We start from the raw sequence: 16,773 nt of genomic DNA, 5'->3' as shown, positions 1-16,773 counted from the left end.
AAACGTCTCATCTGTTTTCTGTGCCTGTGGAATTTTCCTGAGAACTTTGGATCATAAACAACGCAGCAACACTGGCACCCACGATGCTGGCTGTGAGAAAGCAATCGCAATTTTAATTGCTTCCTAGTGCTTTTTAATTTACCTTTAAGTACTGGCACAGTGAAAAAGGAACTGATGTCATAGAAGGAGGGACAAGGCAGATCTCCTCAATGTAATTGGTTCTTCGAGGGAAATTCCAACTAGAAAGTAAAGGCTGGCCTATGGCTGGGGTTGGGGGGAATTAGACATTGTCCCTGTCTCACAAACTTTGAGGGGCTGCTGAAAATTTGGAACAGATTTTTGAGCTCAAGAAGAGACAGATTGAGAACACAGTACAAGGTAATGGTGTTTTTCTTCACTCCTCTGAGTGTGAGAGTTTCTTAAAGAGGCCTAAGATATCCAGACTTTCTGGTTTGAAAGAGGTATGCTTTTTACAAAAGTGGCCGGCAGGATAGGATGAGGGTCGACCCTGGATAGGGTCAGTAGGGTTAAAGGGTTAAGGCTGGGCCGGGCCGGGCCGGGCCTGAACGATGGTCTAGATGTGATGTTTTTTTTCTCTGTTGCTGGAAAGAAATGTCCTTGCCCATTTTAATAATGAATGACTTTTTTTTTTAGTGTTTGGCTTATATTTCAGAAATTCGCAAATTTCTGTAAAAACCGAACTGTTCAGCCCGGAGTCAGACGGCCGGTGACCTTATTTACAAAGTTCAGGGTTGAGAAATATTTCTTCATCGTCCGCAGATTCTCAAAGTGATTGTTCGGGCTCACTCTCAGAGCCCTGGAGTACCACCGAAGTCAAAGTAGACGGCCATGCAGGCCAAAGGTCTGAGGAGGGAACTTGTCATCTGTTCTTAATTCCTGGGTTCTGAGATGTTTTCAATGTTCCAATAGCAGTGCAGGTGGGAAAGAAGAAAGTTAGAAAGGTTCAAACGGTAAAATTTGTGAGTGTGTGTTCGAGTTATGAGGCAAGACTGGAGAAACCTGGGCTCTTCAACCTTGAAAGGAGTCGTTTGAGAGATGACCCTATTTAAGATTGTAAACGGGATGGAAAAAGTAAATTGGAAAGTTACTTCAAACTGTGAGAGTAGGTCAAGGGGACACAGGTCTAAACTAATATAAGGCAAATTTAGGATTGATAATCAGGAAATTCTTCATACTTGGAATGGGACTCCATGACAGTAGTGGAGGAGAAAACCCTGAAACCATTGAAGAACCAATTGGATGCTGCAATGGGGGAAAAGTATAGGGTCTATCTTGATGGACGAGTTGAGATGGATTGAATGGTCTTGTGAAGAGAGGTCCCAAGTGGAAAGGGAATGAGCTATGAGGACAGGTTAGAGGAGCTCAAGTCCAAATAGAAGAAAGTTAAGGACAAATCTCCCTGAGGTATTCAAAGTATTAAATGGTATTGATAAGGTGAACCCAGAATATGACTTGAAAGTAAGTCAGGCCTGAAGACATGAATTTAAATGAGTGAAAAATAAATTGAAAACAGTGCCTAGAAAAAACTTATTTACCTAAAGGTTGATAAACTTTTAGAAGAATCTGTCGGCTGAGGTAGTGGAGTTATAGATATTAAGCGAGTTTGACGTGCAGTTGGACAGGGATCAGCATCGATGGGCTGAATGGCCTTTTCTTATCCTGAACTTTTCTTGTGTTCTTTAGTTCTTATGTCCAGTGACACCAAGCTTCGATATTAAAAGCCTGTAACCACAACCACAACTTGCATTTATATAGCGCCTTTAACGTAGTAAAATGTCCTTAGGCACTTCACAGGAGCGTTATCAAACAAAGTTTGACACTGCGCCAAAGAAAGAGACATTAGGACAGGTGACCAAAAGCTTGGTTAAAGAGGTGGGTTTTAAGGAGCATCTTAAAGGAGGCGAGAGAGATGGAGAGGTTTAGAGAGGGAATTACAGAGCTTAGGGCCCAGGCAGCTGAAGGCACGGCCGCCAATAGTGGGGGATAGACGAGGCCAAAATTGGAGGAACACAGAGATCTTGGAGGGTTGCAGGGCTGGAGGAGGTTACAGAGATAGGGAGGGAAGAGGCCATGGAGGGATTTGAACACAAGGACGAGAATTTTAAAATTGAGGCGTTCCCGGACCGGGAGCCAATGTAGGTCAGCGAGCACAGAGGGTGTTGGGTGAACGGGACTTGGTGCGAGTTAGGATACGGGCAGCAGAGTTTTGGATGAGCTTAAGTTTATGGAGTAGGGTGTACAAGGAAGGCAAGACTGAGGGAGATGAGAAATTCCACAATTTACTTGTCTGGGAAAGAATGAGTTAGAATTGGAGACTATAGTCTGCTCCCTGGTGATTACCAGTGATTTTTTTTGTCTTGTGCGCTCTTTCTCTGCGAACGTAGAGCGAGAGGAGTGAAGAAGTACTAGTAAGAGAATTTGCTCCACGTCAGAAAATACTACCCATTTCTCTATCTCGACTTGTGTTTGCTTTTCCCTATTTTTCCTTCTCACTCTCTTCATACCTCCTTCACCTTGCTCCCTTTTTCCCTCTTTTCCTCAACTGCTCCATTCCGCTCTGCCCTCCCAATCCTCCTCAATCTTCAGTTCCTCACGCAGTTTCTATTTTTTTCACTTGTCCCCAACAGAATGGGTACCCAGAGGCCCTTGCTATGTCCATGGCTTGTCCAGCAGATAGACAGTGGGCAGTATCCTGGCCTCTACTGGATGAATGCAGAGAAAACACAGTTCAGGATCCCTTGGAAACATGGTCTGAGGCAGGACATTTCTCCAGAAGATACCAAGATATTTGAGGTAGTGTCAATTTACTCTTTGTCCAGTATATTTCTGATTTATTTTTGTAAAGATTCCTGGTTGGCCATAATATCACTTTACTGCTTAAAAATGTTGGATCCGTTTATTCAGCAGGGTAAGGATTACTCACTGTGTAACTGTACGGAGCTCCTGTTTATTCAGCAGGGTAAGGATTACTCACTGTGTAACTGTACGGAGCTCCTGTTTATTCAGCAGGGTAAGGATTACTCACTGTGTAACTCTACGGAGCTCCTGTTTATTCAGCAGGGTAAGGATTACTCACTGTGTAACTGTACGGAGCTCCTGTTTATTCAGCAGGGTAAGGATTACTCACTGTGTAACTGTACGGAGCTCCTGTTTATTCAGCAGGGTAGGGTTAATGCAGTTTGTACATTCTGCAGGCTTGGGCAATAGCAAGTGGCCGATACAGACCAGGGATAGATACCCCAGACCCTCCCGTATGGAAGAGAAACTTTCGAAGTGCTATAAATAGAAAGAAACACTTCAAAAAAGTGTTGGACTACAGCAACAGCTCACAGGACCCTCATAAGATCTACACCATCCAGAGCGTTGGTAAGTAATGAGTATCACTGATATCAGTCCCTCATTATTGCACTAGATTATGTGCTCCAGTCTCTGGAATGGGACTCGAACCCATAACCTACGGACTCGGGCGAGAGAGCGTCCCGCTGGGCCAAGGCTGACAACTTGTGTACTGTTTTTATAAGAAGAAATTTGCTCGAGAAAATGGTCTTCGAACCCATTCAAAGCCACTCATTCCTCAGATCACAGGCTGTCAGTAATTAAAACAGAAAATGCTGGAAACACTCAGCAGGTCAGGCAGCGTCTGTAGAGAGAGAGAGAAAAACACAAACAGACCTAAACATTTCAGGTCGATGACCTTTCAATGGAAACTGTCATTCCAGGTTTTAGACTTGAAACCATCCTTGAGATGGAGCAGAGAAAAAAAAGTTAGAGTTTTTGGTTTTCTGCATGTGTAAATGCAACTGGGATGGGTACGAACTCCCGAGTTTATTGACAGTGCACAGCTGTGTTTTATCTCTGTGTGTAAAGTTATAAAGTTGACTTTGTTTAATTGTATTTTAAATGTTCTCTCTCTAAAGGCCAGGAGTCCAGTTTCAGCGCGGAGGAGAGGGAGGATGTTAGCCCTGCGATAGTCATCGATCATGCTGGAGCCTCTGTGCCCGCCACTCCAAACCCGGTACAGCGAGACCGTGCTACCTGTTATAAGTTATTGCCCATTTATAGCATCTTCAGTCGGTTTGTGAACAGGGAATGCCAGCCTTGTTTTACATAGAATTTACAGCACAGAAACAGGCCATTCGGCCCAACTGGTCTATGCCGGTGTTTATGCTCCACACGAGCCTCCTCCCATTCTACTTTATCTCACCCTATCAGCATATCCTTTTATTCCTTTCTCCCTCATGTACTTCTCTCTCTTCCCCTTAAAATGCTAGTCACCTCACCTACTCCTTGTGGTAGCGAGTTCCACATTCTAACCACTGAAGAAGTTTCTCCTGAATTCCCTATTGGATTTATTAGTGACTATCTCGTATTTATGGCCTCCTAGTTTTGGATTCCCCCACAAGCGGAAACATCTTCTCTACGTCTACCCTATCGAACCCCTTCATAATCTTAAAGACCTCGATCAGGTCACCCCTCAGCCTTCTCTTTTCTGGAGAAAAGAGCCCCGGCCTGTTCAGTCTCTCCTGATTGTGGCGTTTCATGATCTGCATAGACCCCAGCCCTGGCCGCAGGCTCCCTTCCCTTCCGGAGTGAGGTGGATTTGAGCGTGTAGCAGGCGGTCATGAAGAAGAGAATCGCCATTAAAATCTCAGCAGTGTTTTATCCCATGTCCCCGTAGTTTGAACTGTGGAATAACCTTTCTATGTCTTTCCAGCAGAGAACGTTAGAAAGCAGTTTACACGACATGACGATATTGGACGAACAATCAGGTACCTTGATAGAATTCATTTTGTTTCTCCTTTTTCAGGCATTTGACTATGGAGGGCATCACAGCCCAGCACGGGCTTGTCTTCGCAACACGTGCAACCTGAAGGAGTGGATTTTTCCCTTTCTACCCTAGGGACACTGAGGCCAACTATAGGCCCCCTCCCCACACCTAAGTCACAGACCTGCAATGGCAGAATCCAGCTTGACACCTTCCTGGCCTGTATGGCGCCATACTACAGTGGGCAGTGTTGCTGCCAAGAGAGCTACAGGGACGGCAAGGGGGCAAACTCTCCTCTTCCTCAGGAATAATCGGTCCGTATTTCCTTCGACGGCTAAGGCAGCCCTTTGCCATTCCCACCAGTGTCAGTTATGGCTCAGTGGGTAGCACTCTGGCCTCGGAGTCAAGAAAGTTTGTGGGTTCGAGTCCCTCCTCCAGGGACTTGGGCACAAAATCTAGGCCGACACTCCCAGCGGCTGCTCAAGAGGATTGTGAGATGAGGAGTGGGATTTTTATTCCCAGTTTTCTTATCCCTTTCCTGAATGCACTGCCTCAGAACAGGGGTGTAGGAGCAAATGGGGGGCCCAAATCCACGGATAATGGCAGAGGCGATAAATAGGCCTTGGGGGCATCAGAGATAAAGTCTCTTCCGATCGCAAGCCTGACTTCTCCACTCGGGGACAGGGTGCCTGTTGAAGTCAGGCGTTGAGATCAGTTTATAAGTCCCACTTTCAACAAATTAGATTGATTGAGAAGCTGAACCCCTTCTGAGCTAACAGGCAGCCTGCTGCCCTGAATCCAGGGAACTCTGGACCAGCGGCCTGTCCAGCGGTGTTGCCTGGCTTAGCGGGAAGCAGACGTCTGTGAGGCGTGGACAATCCTTGCGGAATGGGAGGCAGCCCCTCTGGCCAAGAGCTGATGGATTGGGTGTGCCCGGTCGAGGCACTAGTTGCACCTCCTCTGGGTTGGGACTGGAGTGCTGGAGGTTGGAGAATGGGAGCACTGTTAGGACTGCAGGGCAAGGGGACAAAGTGGACATCTTGCAATCGATCTAACGTCGTCTCTCTCGTTTTAGGGGGCGGTATGCAAAGGTCTCTGGCACAGATGGATTTGGGTTTCAGTGCTTCCAACTATTCTCCAGACATCTGCATCCCTCCAAACAATCTGAGCCAACCGAATGCAGCCGCGGAGTCTCTTCTCGGTGCGACTGCTCTGTGCGCTGCGGATGCTGCGTGGGAAGTGCCCCCCCTGGTCGAAGCCCCCAACGCTACTATCCCGAACGTTGGCGAGTTCCAAGCACAGATAAGGGAATATTTTCCGAACAAAGGACTTGGTTAGTTCCAGTTTTTTTTATTTTTTTTTTGTGTCTCCGTCACCATGTGTAGAAACCAAGGCCCAGTCTTACGCGGTTTGTCCAAGTCGCTGTTTCGTTCAATATTTTTGCGACTCGGGATAATAAACTGCTGCCCCGTTTCCTAACATTACAACAGTGACTACACTTCAAAAAGTATTTCATTGGGACGTCCTGAGGTTGTGAAAGGTGCCGTAGAAATCCAAGTTCGTTCTTTTCTTTCTCTCTCTCTCTCTTTTTCAGTGGCAGTACTCCCTCCTCTAGGTCAGAAGACTGTGGTTTCGGGCCCCACTTCAGGACTTGACACTTCAGTGCTGTATTGAGGGAGTATTAAATCCCTCGTCGACCCTCTCAGGTGGACGTAGAAGGTCGCACGACAGGATTTGAAGAAGAGCAGGGGAGGAATCCTGGCCAACATCTATCCTCCAACCAACACCACCAAAAGCAGGTCAATCATCTCGCTGCTATTTGCGGGATCTTGCTGTGTGCAAATTGGCTGCTACCAAAACAATGGCAACACTTTAAAAGCACTTCATTGTCTGTGATGAGCTTCGGGGCATCCCGAGAACATGAAAGGTGCTATATAAATGCAAGGAAGGGAACTGCCCTGAATCCCGGTTTAGCTGACACCTCACAGCCAGGCTGACCATGAATGGAGAACTTGGGTGTAACAAGTCTACTGAGACCTTAGGTGAAGGGCCAGTGGGCTGTAGATAAGCCCCGGACTGTGTCATGAGTAACACTGTAGTAGATATTGGGGTCATTGAGAGGGAAATCTTGGCCTTAAAATGGACACATTGATTTGAGGGGTGAGATGAAAAAGTTCTCTGTTAATATGGTGAACATAATGGAGGAATATTCACACAAAGCTCATGTCTCTACAGTAACTGAATTTGAGATCGCGGTCTACTATCGCGGCAGAAAGGTGAAGGAGGAAACCGTTAAGAACGTACACGGCTTCCGGCTTTTCTACAGCTCGGAATCTGGCTTCCCCTACCTGGAGGATCTCCAGTTCCCAGACACCTCGTCGACCGCGATTAGTGACCAACAGCAAATCAAGTTCACCAACCAGCTGCTGCAACGCATTGGCCAAGGGCTCACTCTGGAGGTGCAGAACAATCAGATCTGCGCGCAGAGACACGGGAAGTGCAAAGCCTTCTGGTCAATGGCGCAACGTCCCGACGATTCCGAACCTCGGGAGATTTCGAGCAAAGAGATGACTGTCCTGTATGACTACTCCCAGTTTCAAAAAGGTGAGTGATGTGGATGTGCAGCACATCCTACGGTTATATAAAGACGTCAAGCCACGTCTATTACACTTCACGTCACACTTTAGATGTCACGCATTGTAGGGTCACACTTTAGATAATTAGCACAATTGGGACTGAGTTGCCTTAGCTTTAAGGGACCCAATTGCCAGGGCCTGGGTGATGGGGGGTTATGTGGGGGGGTACATACGGCCCATGTGGTGTAGTTTGGACACCCTGAGCGTCTTGGGGAGCTCACGTTAAGTTCTAAAGCCAGCCACAGGTATAACTCCTGTCAGCTCAAGTACTATTTGTTACCGTGCTGATGAATATTGCAAGTTGCCTCCAGCATCCCCACCGTGAGATAGCTGAATTGTCAGAGTACCGTAAATATTCGAAACCTTCCTTTACAGAAATGATTGCCTTTCTGGAGTCCGCGGCGGGGTCACCACAGTACACGATGTGGCTGTGCTTCGGAGAACTCTGGCCGGATCACAACCGCAAGCCCTGGGATAAGAAGCTCATCATGGTGCAGGTAAGCCAATCTGTGGCGGCGTCACAGCGAGGCAAAGTATTCACCACTTGACCAGTTTGCCTTCGTCCCGGCTGCACCCGTCCCTTGGATTCACCCAACTCGGCCCCAGTGTGCCTCACGCCCCCCCTCACTCACATTCCTCAGTCCCAGTGTGACTCTCCCCCCTCACTTACATTCCTCAGTCCCAATGTGCCTCTCGCCCCCCCCTCACTCACATTCCTCAGCCCCAGTGTGACTCTCGCCCCCCCTCACTCACATTCCTCAGTCCCAGTGTGACTCTCGCCCCTCACTCACATTCCTCAGCCCCAGTGTGACTCTCGCCCCCCCTCACTCACATTCCTCAGTCCCAGTGTGACTCTCGCCCCTCACTCACATTCCTCAGTCCCAGTGTGCCTCACGCCCCCTCACTCACATTCCTCAGCCCCAGTGTGACTCTCGCCCCTCACTCACATTCCTCAGTCCCAATGTGCCTCTCGCCCCCCCTCACTCACATTCCTCAGTCCCAGTGTGACTCTCCCCCCTCACTCACATTCCTCAGTCCCAGCTCATTTATCCCCCCCCCCCACCCAGAAGCAATCGTCTCAGTCTTGCACTCACCCCATGTTATCTCCACTTAGTCCTAGGCTCACTGGAACTGTGTGCTGGATGTCCACTGGACAGAGGCATTTCAGTTCACGAGCAAATGATCGCCCATGACTGGACCAAACCTCACCTCTGAATAAAACTACGAGCCAATATAATTTTTGTCCTCCACTTCTCCCTCAAGCTGTAACTCTTGAGATCATTCCTTGCCTTTTTAACCCGAGAGCTGACCACTTTTCACCCGTCACTCTGCCTTGTCATTTGATTCCAATGTTATTGCTGCCATAGTAACAGCGATGCAGGCCGTGTGCCTATATCAGTACCACACCGGCTGGATTCTCCGACTGAGCCAAGGGAGTGAGTATAATTTTTCATTCCGACATTACAAGAACTGAGAGCCCAGCGGTTAGTGCAGATCATCTGGTCCATTGTGGGCAGGTAGGTGCCTACGATCACTTCATGAACCAATCAGCCTTGGCTCAGTTGGTAGCTTCTGAGTCAGAGAAGATCCACTCCAGGACTCGAGCATCCAGGAAAGACTGAATGGGCTGGGGCTCTTTTCTCTAGGGGAAGACCAGAATGAGGGGCCTTAAATATAAGACAGTCACTAATAAATCCAATAGGGAATTCAGGAGAAACTTCTTTTATCCAGAGAGTGCTTAGAATGTAGAACTCACTACCGCATGGAATGGTTGAGGCGAATAACATAGATACATTTAAGGAGAAGCTAGATTAGTACACAAAGGAGAAATGAATAGGTTATGCTGATAGAGTTAGATCAGGTAAATGGAGTGGGAAGCTTGTGGGGAGCATAAACACCAGCACAGACCTTTTGGGCTGAATAGCCTAGTGCAGGGAAACCAATTCTATGTAATCTGAGCCGATACTTGAGATATTAAACTGAGGGCCCTGCCGGCCAGTTCCGGTGGTTGGGAAGGATCCCAGGCCATTATTTGAAGAACAGTGTCTTGGAAAACATTCCCTCAACCAACACCACCGAAAATCTCTCGACCTCATTTCTCCATGTGGGACCTGGCTGTCCACAAAACTGACTTGTGTTTTACCTATTTAACTGCAATTAGGAACAGGAGTAGACCATTCAGCCCCTTGGGCCTGTTCCGCCATTCAGTTAGATCATGGCTGATCTGTATCTTCATCTACCTGCCTTTTGTTCTATATTTCTTGATACCCTTACCTAACAAAAACAGGTATGTGAAGAGATGTGGGATGTTTGGGAGGTGTGATGATGTGCTTTGTAAATAACGAGTGGTGATTACGAGACCTCTGTAGTCTTTAAGTTATTGTATATATTGCCCGGCTTAGCAGCCTCGTTGGTCTCCTGCTTCTGTACTGATGGATTCTTCCTCTCCCTTGTTCAGGTGACGCCCATAACCTTCAAAATATTACATGAACTGGCACATAGATTGGGAGCTTCCTCTCTGCAGAGCGACAATGTAGACCTCCAGCTGTCTGACCCCCTCTCCGCCTCCAGCCTATTATCCATATTGGACGAGTACATGGACATTGACTAGGCAGGCACTGTCTTCCAGCCTCTTTACCAGCCTGCCGCCAGTTTCCTATGCTGAGTCGTTTGGTGCGGGGGTGGTGGGGGGAGCAATTGTGTTTGGATGAGTAATCCAGAGAACGTGAGTTCAAATCCCACCATGGCAGGTTGGGAATTTGAATTTAATTTTTAAAAAAAATTTGGAAATAAATAATCTGGTTTCAGTAAAAGTGGCCATGAAGCTATCGGATTGTTGTAAAAACCCAACTGGTTCACTAATGTTCTTTAGGGAAGGAAACCTGCCATCCTTACCCGGTCTGGGCCTATATGTGACTCCAGTCCCCACACCGACATGGTTGACTCTTAACTGCCCACTGAAGTGACCTAGCACGTCACTCAGTTGTATCAATAGGGATGGACACTAAGTGCTGGCCATGGCAGCAATGCCCACATCCTGTGAAAGAAGGTTTAAATTAAACTCCCCCCCCCCCATAACAATTGATGTAAAGCAAAAAGAAAAGGCAGTTTGCTGAAAACAGGAACAGAAAATGTTGAAACACAGTCAGCATCTGTGGAGAGAGCAGATTGGTCAGTGTTTCAGGCTAGGTCTGAAGAGGCTTTCCCTGAAACATCAACGTGCATTATCAACAGTGTAAGTGCCAGGCTGGCCCTTTCCGGTGAAAACCCTGCCCTGGATTGGGTTTGATTCGGTGCCTGGAGGTACGTATTGACGGAGGAAGATGCAAACCTGGCCGCTTTATTCCTGACACTGCTGGTCTGGAGACGAGGCGAATAAATTATAACGCTAACTACCTGTTGAATCAGACTCTGTAACTCCGCATTCACACCTGTGCAGTTGTTTGCTGATTCTGCCCTGCAGTATAGAGGGGATGGTGTACCTGGAAGGAATTAACCACTGCTCCCTTCTGCTAAAGCTGCTGTAACTGAATTTTTAGTTACCCGATTCCCCTATGAGCTGTTAATTGTGTCCGTAATGGAGTTTCTAACACACAGCATCCAACTATAAGGAGAGCTTTCCTCATGGTACCCGGTTACATTGTTACCTTTTACACATCATTTAAACAAGAGGGTTCTGGTGTTAGTTTGCTGTGAACATTTAAAGGATTCACAGATTTGTTATTCCAAATGTTACAGGTCTTTCAATTGTGAACACCTGTTGTAGCTTTTAATTGTGTGTAAGAAGTTTTCAAATGTTGCATTGTTGCATAAAAATAATCGCTTAAGTTTTGTAACTAGTGTGCACCTCCTGTTAGTGTCACATTAGACCATCACACTTGATTGAGAACATTCCCATGTGTTACACAATCCCCTGACTTGTGAGCAATTCCACAGGAGACCTGACTATATATTAAAAACTTTTTAGTTTCCTCTTCTAATGATCTGATTGGTCTCTCTGTACCCCTTCTATCAATTTCAATGAACCATGTGAGTTGTGCGGCAGGGACTTAAAGAAATCAGATGGCCGATGTTTGCTCCTCCCTTGATCTCGGTGACCTGTTAACAAGCAAGCAACGCTCTGCGGATCTGAATTACCTCCAATCTCGCTGATCTCAGGCCCTGGCCAACTCTTGCATTCCTAGTCCAGCCTCTGCTCTGCCTCCCAAACCCATTTTGGACCGACCGGTGAAACTGAAGTTACTGACTGAAGGTTTCCACTGGTTTTTATAAACATTAGTCTCCCTTCCCGCCTTGGCGCCCTGTTTAAATCAAATTGGCAACAGAACCCAGAACACATCTGCTACAGCCTCCTGGATTTTCTTATGCTCTTTTTCACACATATGTACAGGAAAATACAGGAATTGCTGTGGATATGGAGCAGTACGCACTGGGTTTGATGACACCAACAGGAGGATAAAGGAAATCCAAGGTTTTTAATTCCTAAAATGGCACTGGGAGTTTCCTCCTCTATCACAGAGCTACATCGTAAACGGCAAGGTGTGATTCTCTCTCCCCCACCCACCACCCTCCCCCCGCCCCCCCCCCCCCAGCAGTTTTTCTCCCCTCCTCACCTGAAGGCAGATGTGACTGCCTCCACGGCACGACTCCCCTGGACAGCAGCAGCCCCACTGCTACGTGGCTCGAGCGGTCGTTCGTCAAGTTCAGGCGGCGGCGGCAGGCTATTCGACTGTAGGGGCGGTGCCACAGCCCGATCCTGCACTCGCGCGCGATGCCCCCGATGCACACTTTCCGGCAAGCAAGCACTGAATAGCGATCAGAAACCCTGATTGATGCCTTTCTTCCCCCAAAAACCCCCCCTCACAATAGCTCAGTGACACTGAAACCAACTGTAGTACCCTAACTGCTAGCCCGGCAGAAATAACCAAACTCGGCAGGGGGGAGGGTGAAGGAGGAACTAAAATAGAGATATCTTCTCATGCCTCTGGTTTTTTTTTTAAAGAGACCAGCACTTCTGTTCTGTAACAATCTCATTTTTATTTATACAATATTCTCAACAACAGGCAGATAAATACAATATTAGCACGGCTGATGAAACACGGGGGCTGTTCCCATAAGCTGACCACCAAACCCCTCTCTTTTCCCCCACCCCCCGGTGATATCAGCCCCACTAGCACTTCAGTTTGGGAAGGTCATTGTACGACTGGGAATTTTTTTCTTTTGTATGGAGATACAAACATTTTTAAATGATTTTTTTTTTGCTGAATGTTATCAAGAACAAAGTCACTTTGAGGGAGTCACGTTTTTATAGCTGGTCGTTCCTTTTTGTTTTTGGCAACGGACCCTGTTTCGGGGCCCAGTTGAGCCTGTCAGAATCATTGCTGCTTGGCCCCCCCCATGTCCCCAATGATTTGGTAGATGTCGTGATTTGTGAGGCTGGCCATCATGGTAGTGGAAGAATGGGGGATGGGTGGAAGAGAGACATAGGAAAAAGAATAAAAGTTAAACTTAGAATACAATCCATCTCCTATAGCCTGATAAGCTCAGCAAATCCTCACGTTGATGCTTACCCCCATTTCAGCTGTGCTAATACTGTTAATAAGTTTTTTTTCCTTCAGGGTGAGGTGCAGAAATACTCGGGCGGGCCCCTCAACTGCGAATATAAACAGCCCAAATAAATTAGTTGTTTTACAAAACAATTTGTCCAATTTTCTTGAGGCAATGAGCTCATTTTTTTTTCATAAAAAATTGTTTTTGATGAGATACTGTAATTTCACAAGAGGGACTCCATTGCCTCTTTTTAAATGTGTATTTCTTTATCTAGTATTTAAAACGGCCAGCAAAACCCCAAATATCAATATATATATACTCCTTGGGTCAATGAAACCCAGCTTGGCTCCACACACAGTCTCATTCATCAAACAACCATCTTTCAACACACACGCACTTGCAAATCCATTCAGAGATACAGAAGACATCGAACACCAGTCAGTGGGAATGTGGAGCCAAGCAATCTCTCATCACACTGAGTCTCTCATCCCACCTCTCCCCCCCCTGCCCCCCCCACCCCCAAATTACAATACATACAAGACAGAGCCCTAGCTTAAATCTTAAACACATCCCCTGTCACGTTGCCAGTAACGGCACAAAGCAGGTCACACGTACAAGACAACTGCATTCCTTTGTACTTTGGGGTTAGCGACTCTCCCTGTGCAGAAACTAAAGCAAATGTACAGTGACGAACTGAGTCAGATGTGGTTATCCGGCTATGGGGTGCGCAACTGGGCTGCAGAACAACAGGAAAGTGGCCCGGGTTAATCCCACAACCCTATAACATGATTGGCAGCAGATTGAGGGGTCGGGGGTGGGGTTAGGACGGGGGATGGTACATGGTTACTGATTAAAAGCACTGGAATTAAAACAGCAAAGGACAAACCTTTGTCTAGATTTCTTCCCAAAAAATGGGAGAGGAGGGTATCACAGCCTCCTGATTGCTCTAAGCTTACAATATAATACGTGGGTTAAAAATTAAAGCTTTTTTTTGGAAAAATAAATAATTGCCAGAAACAGCAAATTAAAGGCATTCTTTCATGACAATCTTCATGGATGCTCCCCAATTCTCTGTTGTGGGCGAGACTAGTAGTTTATGGGCACAGGACTCATCGGAGAGTCTAAGCAAGGCTACCGGTCTCTTCTGGAAAAGCTGCAGCCCTTGCGCCTTGCACTTCATGGGGGTGAGGGGAAGACGGCTACAAGGTGGACACGCGTGTGATTAGGAGGTCTCGTGATACAGAATAAACACCCTGCCCCGTACCCTGGAGCCAACAGTAGCTTTACGACAGTGATTCCAGTGAGAGAAAGTGCCTTAAACCTCTCGATGCTTCAAGGGACCACCAATTAGGTCAAAGTAGGTTCATTTACATAAAAAGAGAAAGTGCCCAGAGACGCTGTGCTGCAAACTTGGACAGTGGCCTCCAGTACAATCCCTATCCCACCCCTAATTAAAATGCGCAAATGAAAATTCTTACTGACCCTCCTCTGCCTTTTTCCAATGTTGAACTATATAATTTTTTTTTAAAAAAAGAGTAAAGAATTAGCACAGACACCGACAGGACAAATCGTTCCTCTCTGATACATTGCCTTCTCTCAGAACGGCTGACCATGTAATATCATTTATTTCTGTTTAAAAGACAGTGCGACTGTATGGAATTCACTGACCTACAAAAAAAACTTCATGCATGAAGAAGATGGGGGGGGGGGGGGGGGGTGGAGGAGGAAGAGGAAGGGGGGAGGAGCATGAGGAGAAAACAAACAAAAATTAACAGAACACGAGAGGAAATTAGAAAGCTTGCCAGTGGCTCCTATCTTATATACAGCGATCAGGAGATACAGTAAACAGTTTTTAAAAGTTTTTTTTTTTACTTTCCAAGAATATTCTGTCCCCCCTCCCTCCCAACCCCACTCCCCACCCCCCCCCCCCCTCCCCCCCCTCCCCCAGCATTTCATTAAAAGTGTCCCAAGTTTCTTACATCTAATTCAGCATCATCAGGCACTGCCACAATGAGATAAACCCAGGAACGTCAGAGTGACTTCTAAAGTTTTCTTTTTTAAAAAAAAGTCTTCACACTTATTAAAATGAAAAAAAAAGGAGAGGTGCGCAAAATTATTGAATTCTGGTAAATAATAAAAACTGTCTCTTATTCCCGTTTACGTCTGCGCCGACGCTTTTCCGTGTTTTTCTAACTTCCCGGCCTCCTTCCCGTTGCTCTGCCGCCCTCCTTCCTCCGGTCTCTTGCTGTGCCTCCGTGCGTACTTGTATTTCTCCACGTAAGCTTTGACCAGGTTGGCAACTTTGACAGGGTTGATTTCGCCACTTTTACTGTGGCAGATCTGTAGTGGAGAGAGGAAGAGATGTGAGTTCGAGTCGGGGGATGGTGCACTGCACAGCGAAAGACAGAAAAGAGAGAGCGGGGGGCCCACGGGTCCTGTGCTCCACTTATACTAGAAGGATCCTTTGCTTTTCCCTCCCAACTCCCTCTCCCCTCCTGGCAACCAGTCATTCCCTTGTCACTCAAATCCCTTCTCTCTAGTGTTGTCACGTTGCTTATATTAATGTGTCCAGTACAACTTAAGACCCATCAGCCTTGTATATGCTCGACTGCACCCTTCGGTTGGTTCCAGTCCCGTGTAGCAACCAACCCTTCTGCCCCCATCTCACTGCGGAGAGAGGCAACAAAAAAAAATTACAGAGACCGTCGCCAATTCAAGAGTTCTGTCATAAATTCCTCTCCGTCTCCCCATGTTGGCCATGGGGTGGGGTGTATGGGCGAGGGCAAGCCTCAGAGTATATTGGCCATGTGTAACTCTTAATTCATCAACTCAAACTGCTGCCGCCACCAGTGACAGACCTGCAGCCACCAGTACTTCACCCCAGTGTGATACAGCCCAGGACGTATATCGGCCGTTCCTCCATCATCACTGGGTCAAAATCCTGGAACTCCCGACCTAACAGCGCTGCGGGAGAACCTTCACCACACGGACTGCAGCGGTTCAAGGCGGCGGCTCACCACCACCTTCTCAAGGGCAATTAGGGATGGGCAATAAATGCTGGCCTCGCCAGCGACGCCCATAACCAGAGAATGAATTTTAAAAAAAGAATGGTCTCTCCAGATACATCCCAAGTTTGGAAGGACAGAATCTATAATGGTACTGGGTGTTTTTCACATGGACTTAATTCTGGTGACAACAGTGCCCAGTAATACTCAGCCCTGATGAACTCCTTTTCTTCAATTCTCTTGCTTCCAGGCCAAGAAGGGAGGCCGCAGGTTTCTTTCAACTCAGCTCTGGTGCGTTTCACGTTTGGTCAATCAAGGAACAGTACTGGTCACTGGAGATGACCATGTAACTGTGACCACGTGACTGTCTCAACTAAGACAGTATCGTCAGATATAACACATTAGTACCAAAACACAACAAGGGGTGGGATCACATTTAAGACAAATGGTTTGAACTCTGTGCCAATGCACTTCTTGTGCTCTTAATTCATCGCTCTGAGTGCTCCCGCATGCACTGGCACGGGACTGAGCCACACAGAGCAAGGAGCTCCCAGCCTGGATTCGCAGTCAGCGTTGTTACCTGCGACAGCTGTAGGTGTGTCGCAAGTGACTTCGGTTCCCTGGGGTCAGAGAAGGGAAAATAAAAACAAAAATCAGCCTACACTTGATCACTCTCCAATGACCCTCGCTGAGTTACATTTGTGGACAATGGAGGTCAGGATCCGGCTCTGCTGTGCTGCCCTAAGCAGTCAAATAGCCTGCTGACACTCACTGAATAGCCTCACATGGCCAAAAA

General features: G+C 47.1%; 2 protein-coding genes across 4 annotated transcripts in view; one reads left to right on the top strand and one right to left on the bottom strand.

Moving 5' to 3' along the window:
* Positions 1-213: 213 nt before the first annotated feature.
* Positions 214-11,402, top strand: LOC137305507 (interferon regulatory factor 3-like). Of its 2 annotated transcripts, none has more exons than XM_067974361.1 (9): positions 214-378; positions 2,649-2,814; positions 3,216-3,387; positions 3,939-4,036; positions 4,739-4,790; positions 5,862-6,119; positions 7,022-7,390; positions 7,798-7,919; positions 9,881-11,402. In XM_067974361.1, exons 2-9 carry the CDS (start codon positions 2,650-2,652, stop codon positions 10,031-10,033), a joined length of 1,389 nt encoding a protein of 462 aa, XP_067830462.1. In that variant the 5' UTR covers positions 214-378; position 2,649; the 3' UTR covers positions 10,034-11,402. The 2 variants fall into 2 exon arrangements, with proteins under 2 accessions (XP_067830462.1, XP_067830461.1); XM_067974360.1 differs by having other exon boundaries at positions 4,736-4,790.
* A 1,032-nt stretch (positions 11,403-12,434) lies between these two features.
* The window catches only part of scaf1 (SR-related CTD-associated factor 1), a 42,997-nt gene continuing 38,658 nt past the window's right edge, over positions 12,435-16,773 (bottom strand). For both annotated transcript variants that reach the window (XM_067974357.1, XM_067974356.1), the window contains one exon: positions 12,435-15,312. In XM_067974357.1, the coding sequence (XP_067830458.1) occupies positions 15,130-15,312 (183 nt within the window). In that variant the 3' untranslated portion in view covers positions 12,435-15,129. The remainder of the gene's footprint in view (positions 15,313-16,773) is intronic.

Source organism: Heptranchias perlo, chromosome 40 (genome assembly GCF_035084215.1).
Source record: "Heptranchias perlo isolate sHepPer1 chromosome 40, sHepPer1.hap1, whole genome shotgun sequence".
Taxonomy (NCBI): domain Eukaryota; kingdom Metazoa; phylum Chordata; class Chondrichthyes; order Hexanchiformes; family Hexanchidae; genus Heptranchias; species Heptranchias perlo.
The sequence above is the reverse complement of the archived record's forward strand: the minus strand, read 5'-3'. Positions and strand labels throughout refer to the sequence as shown.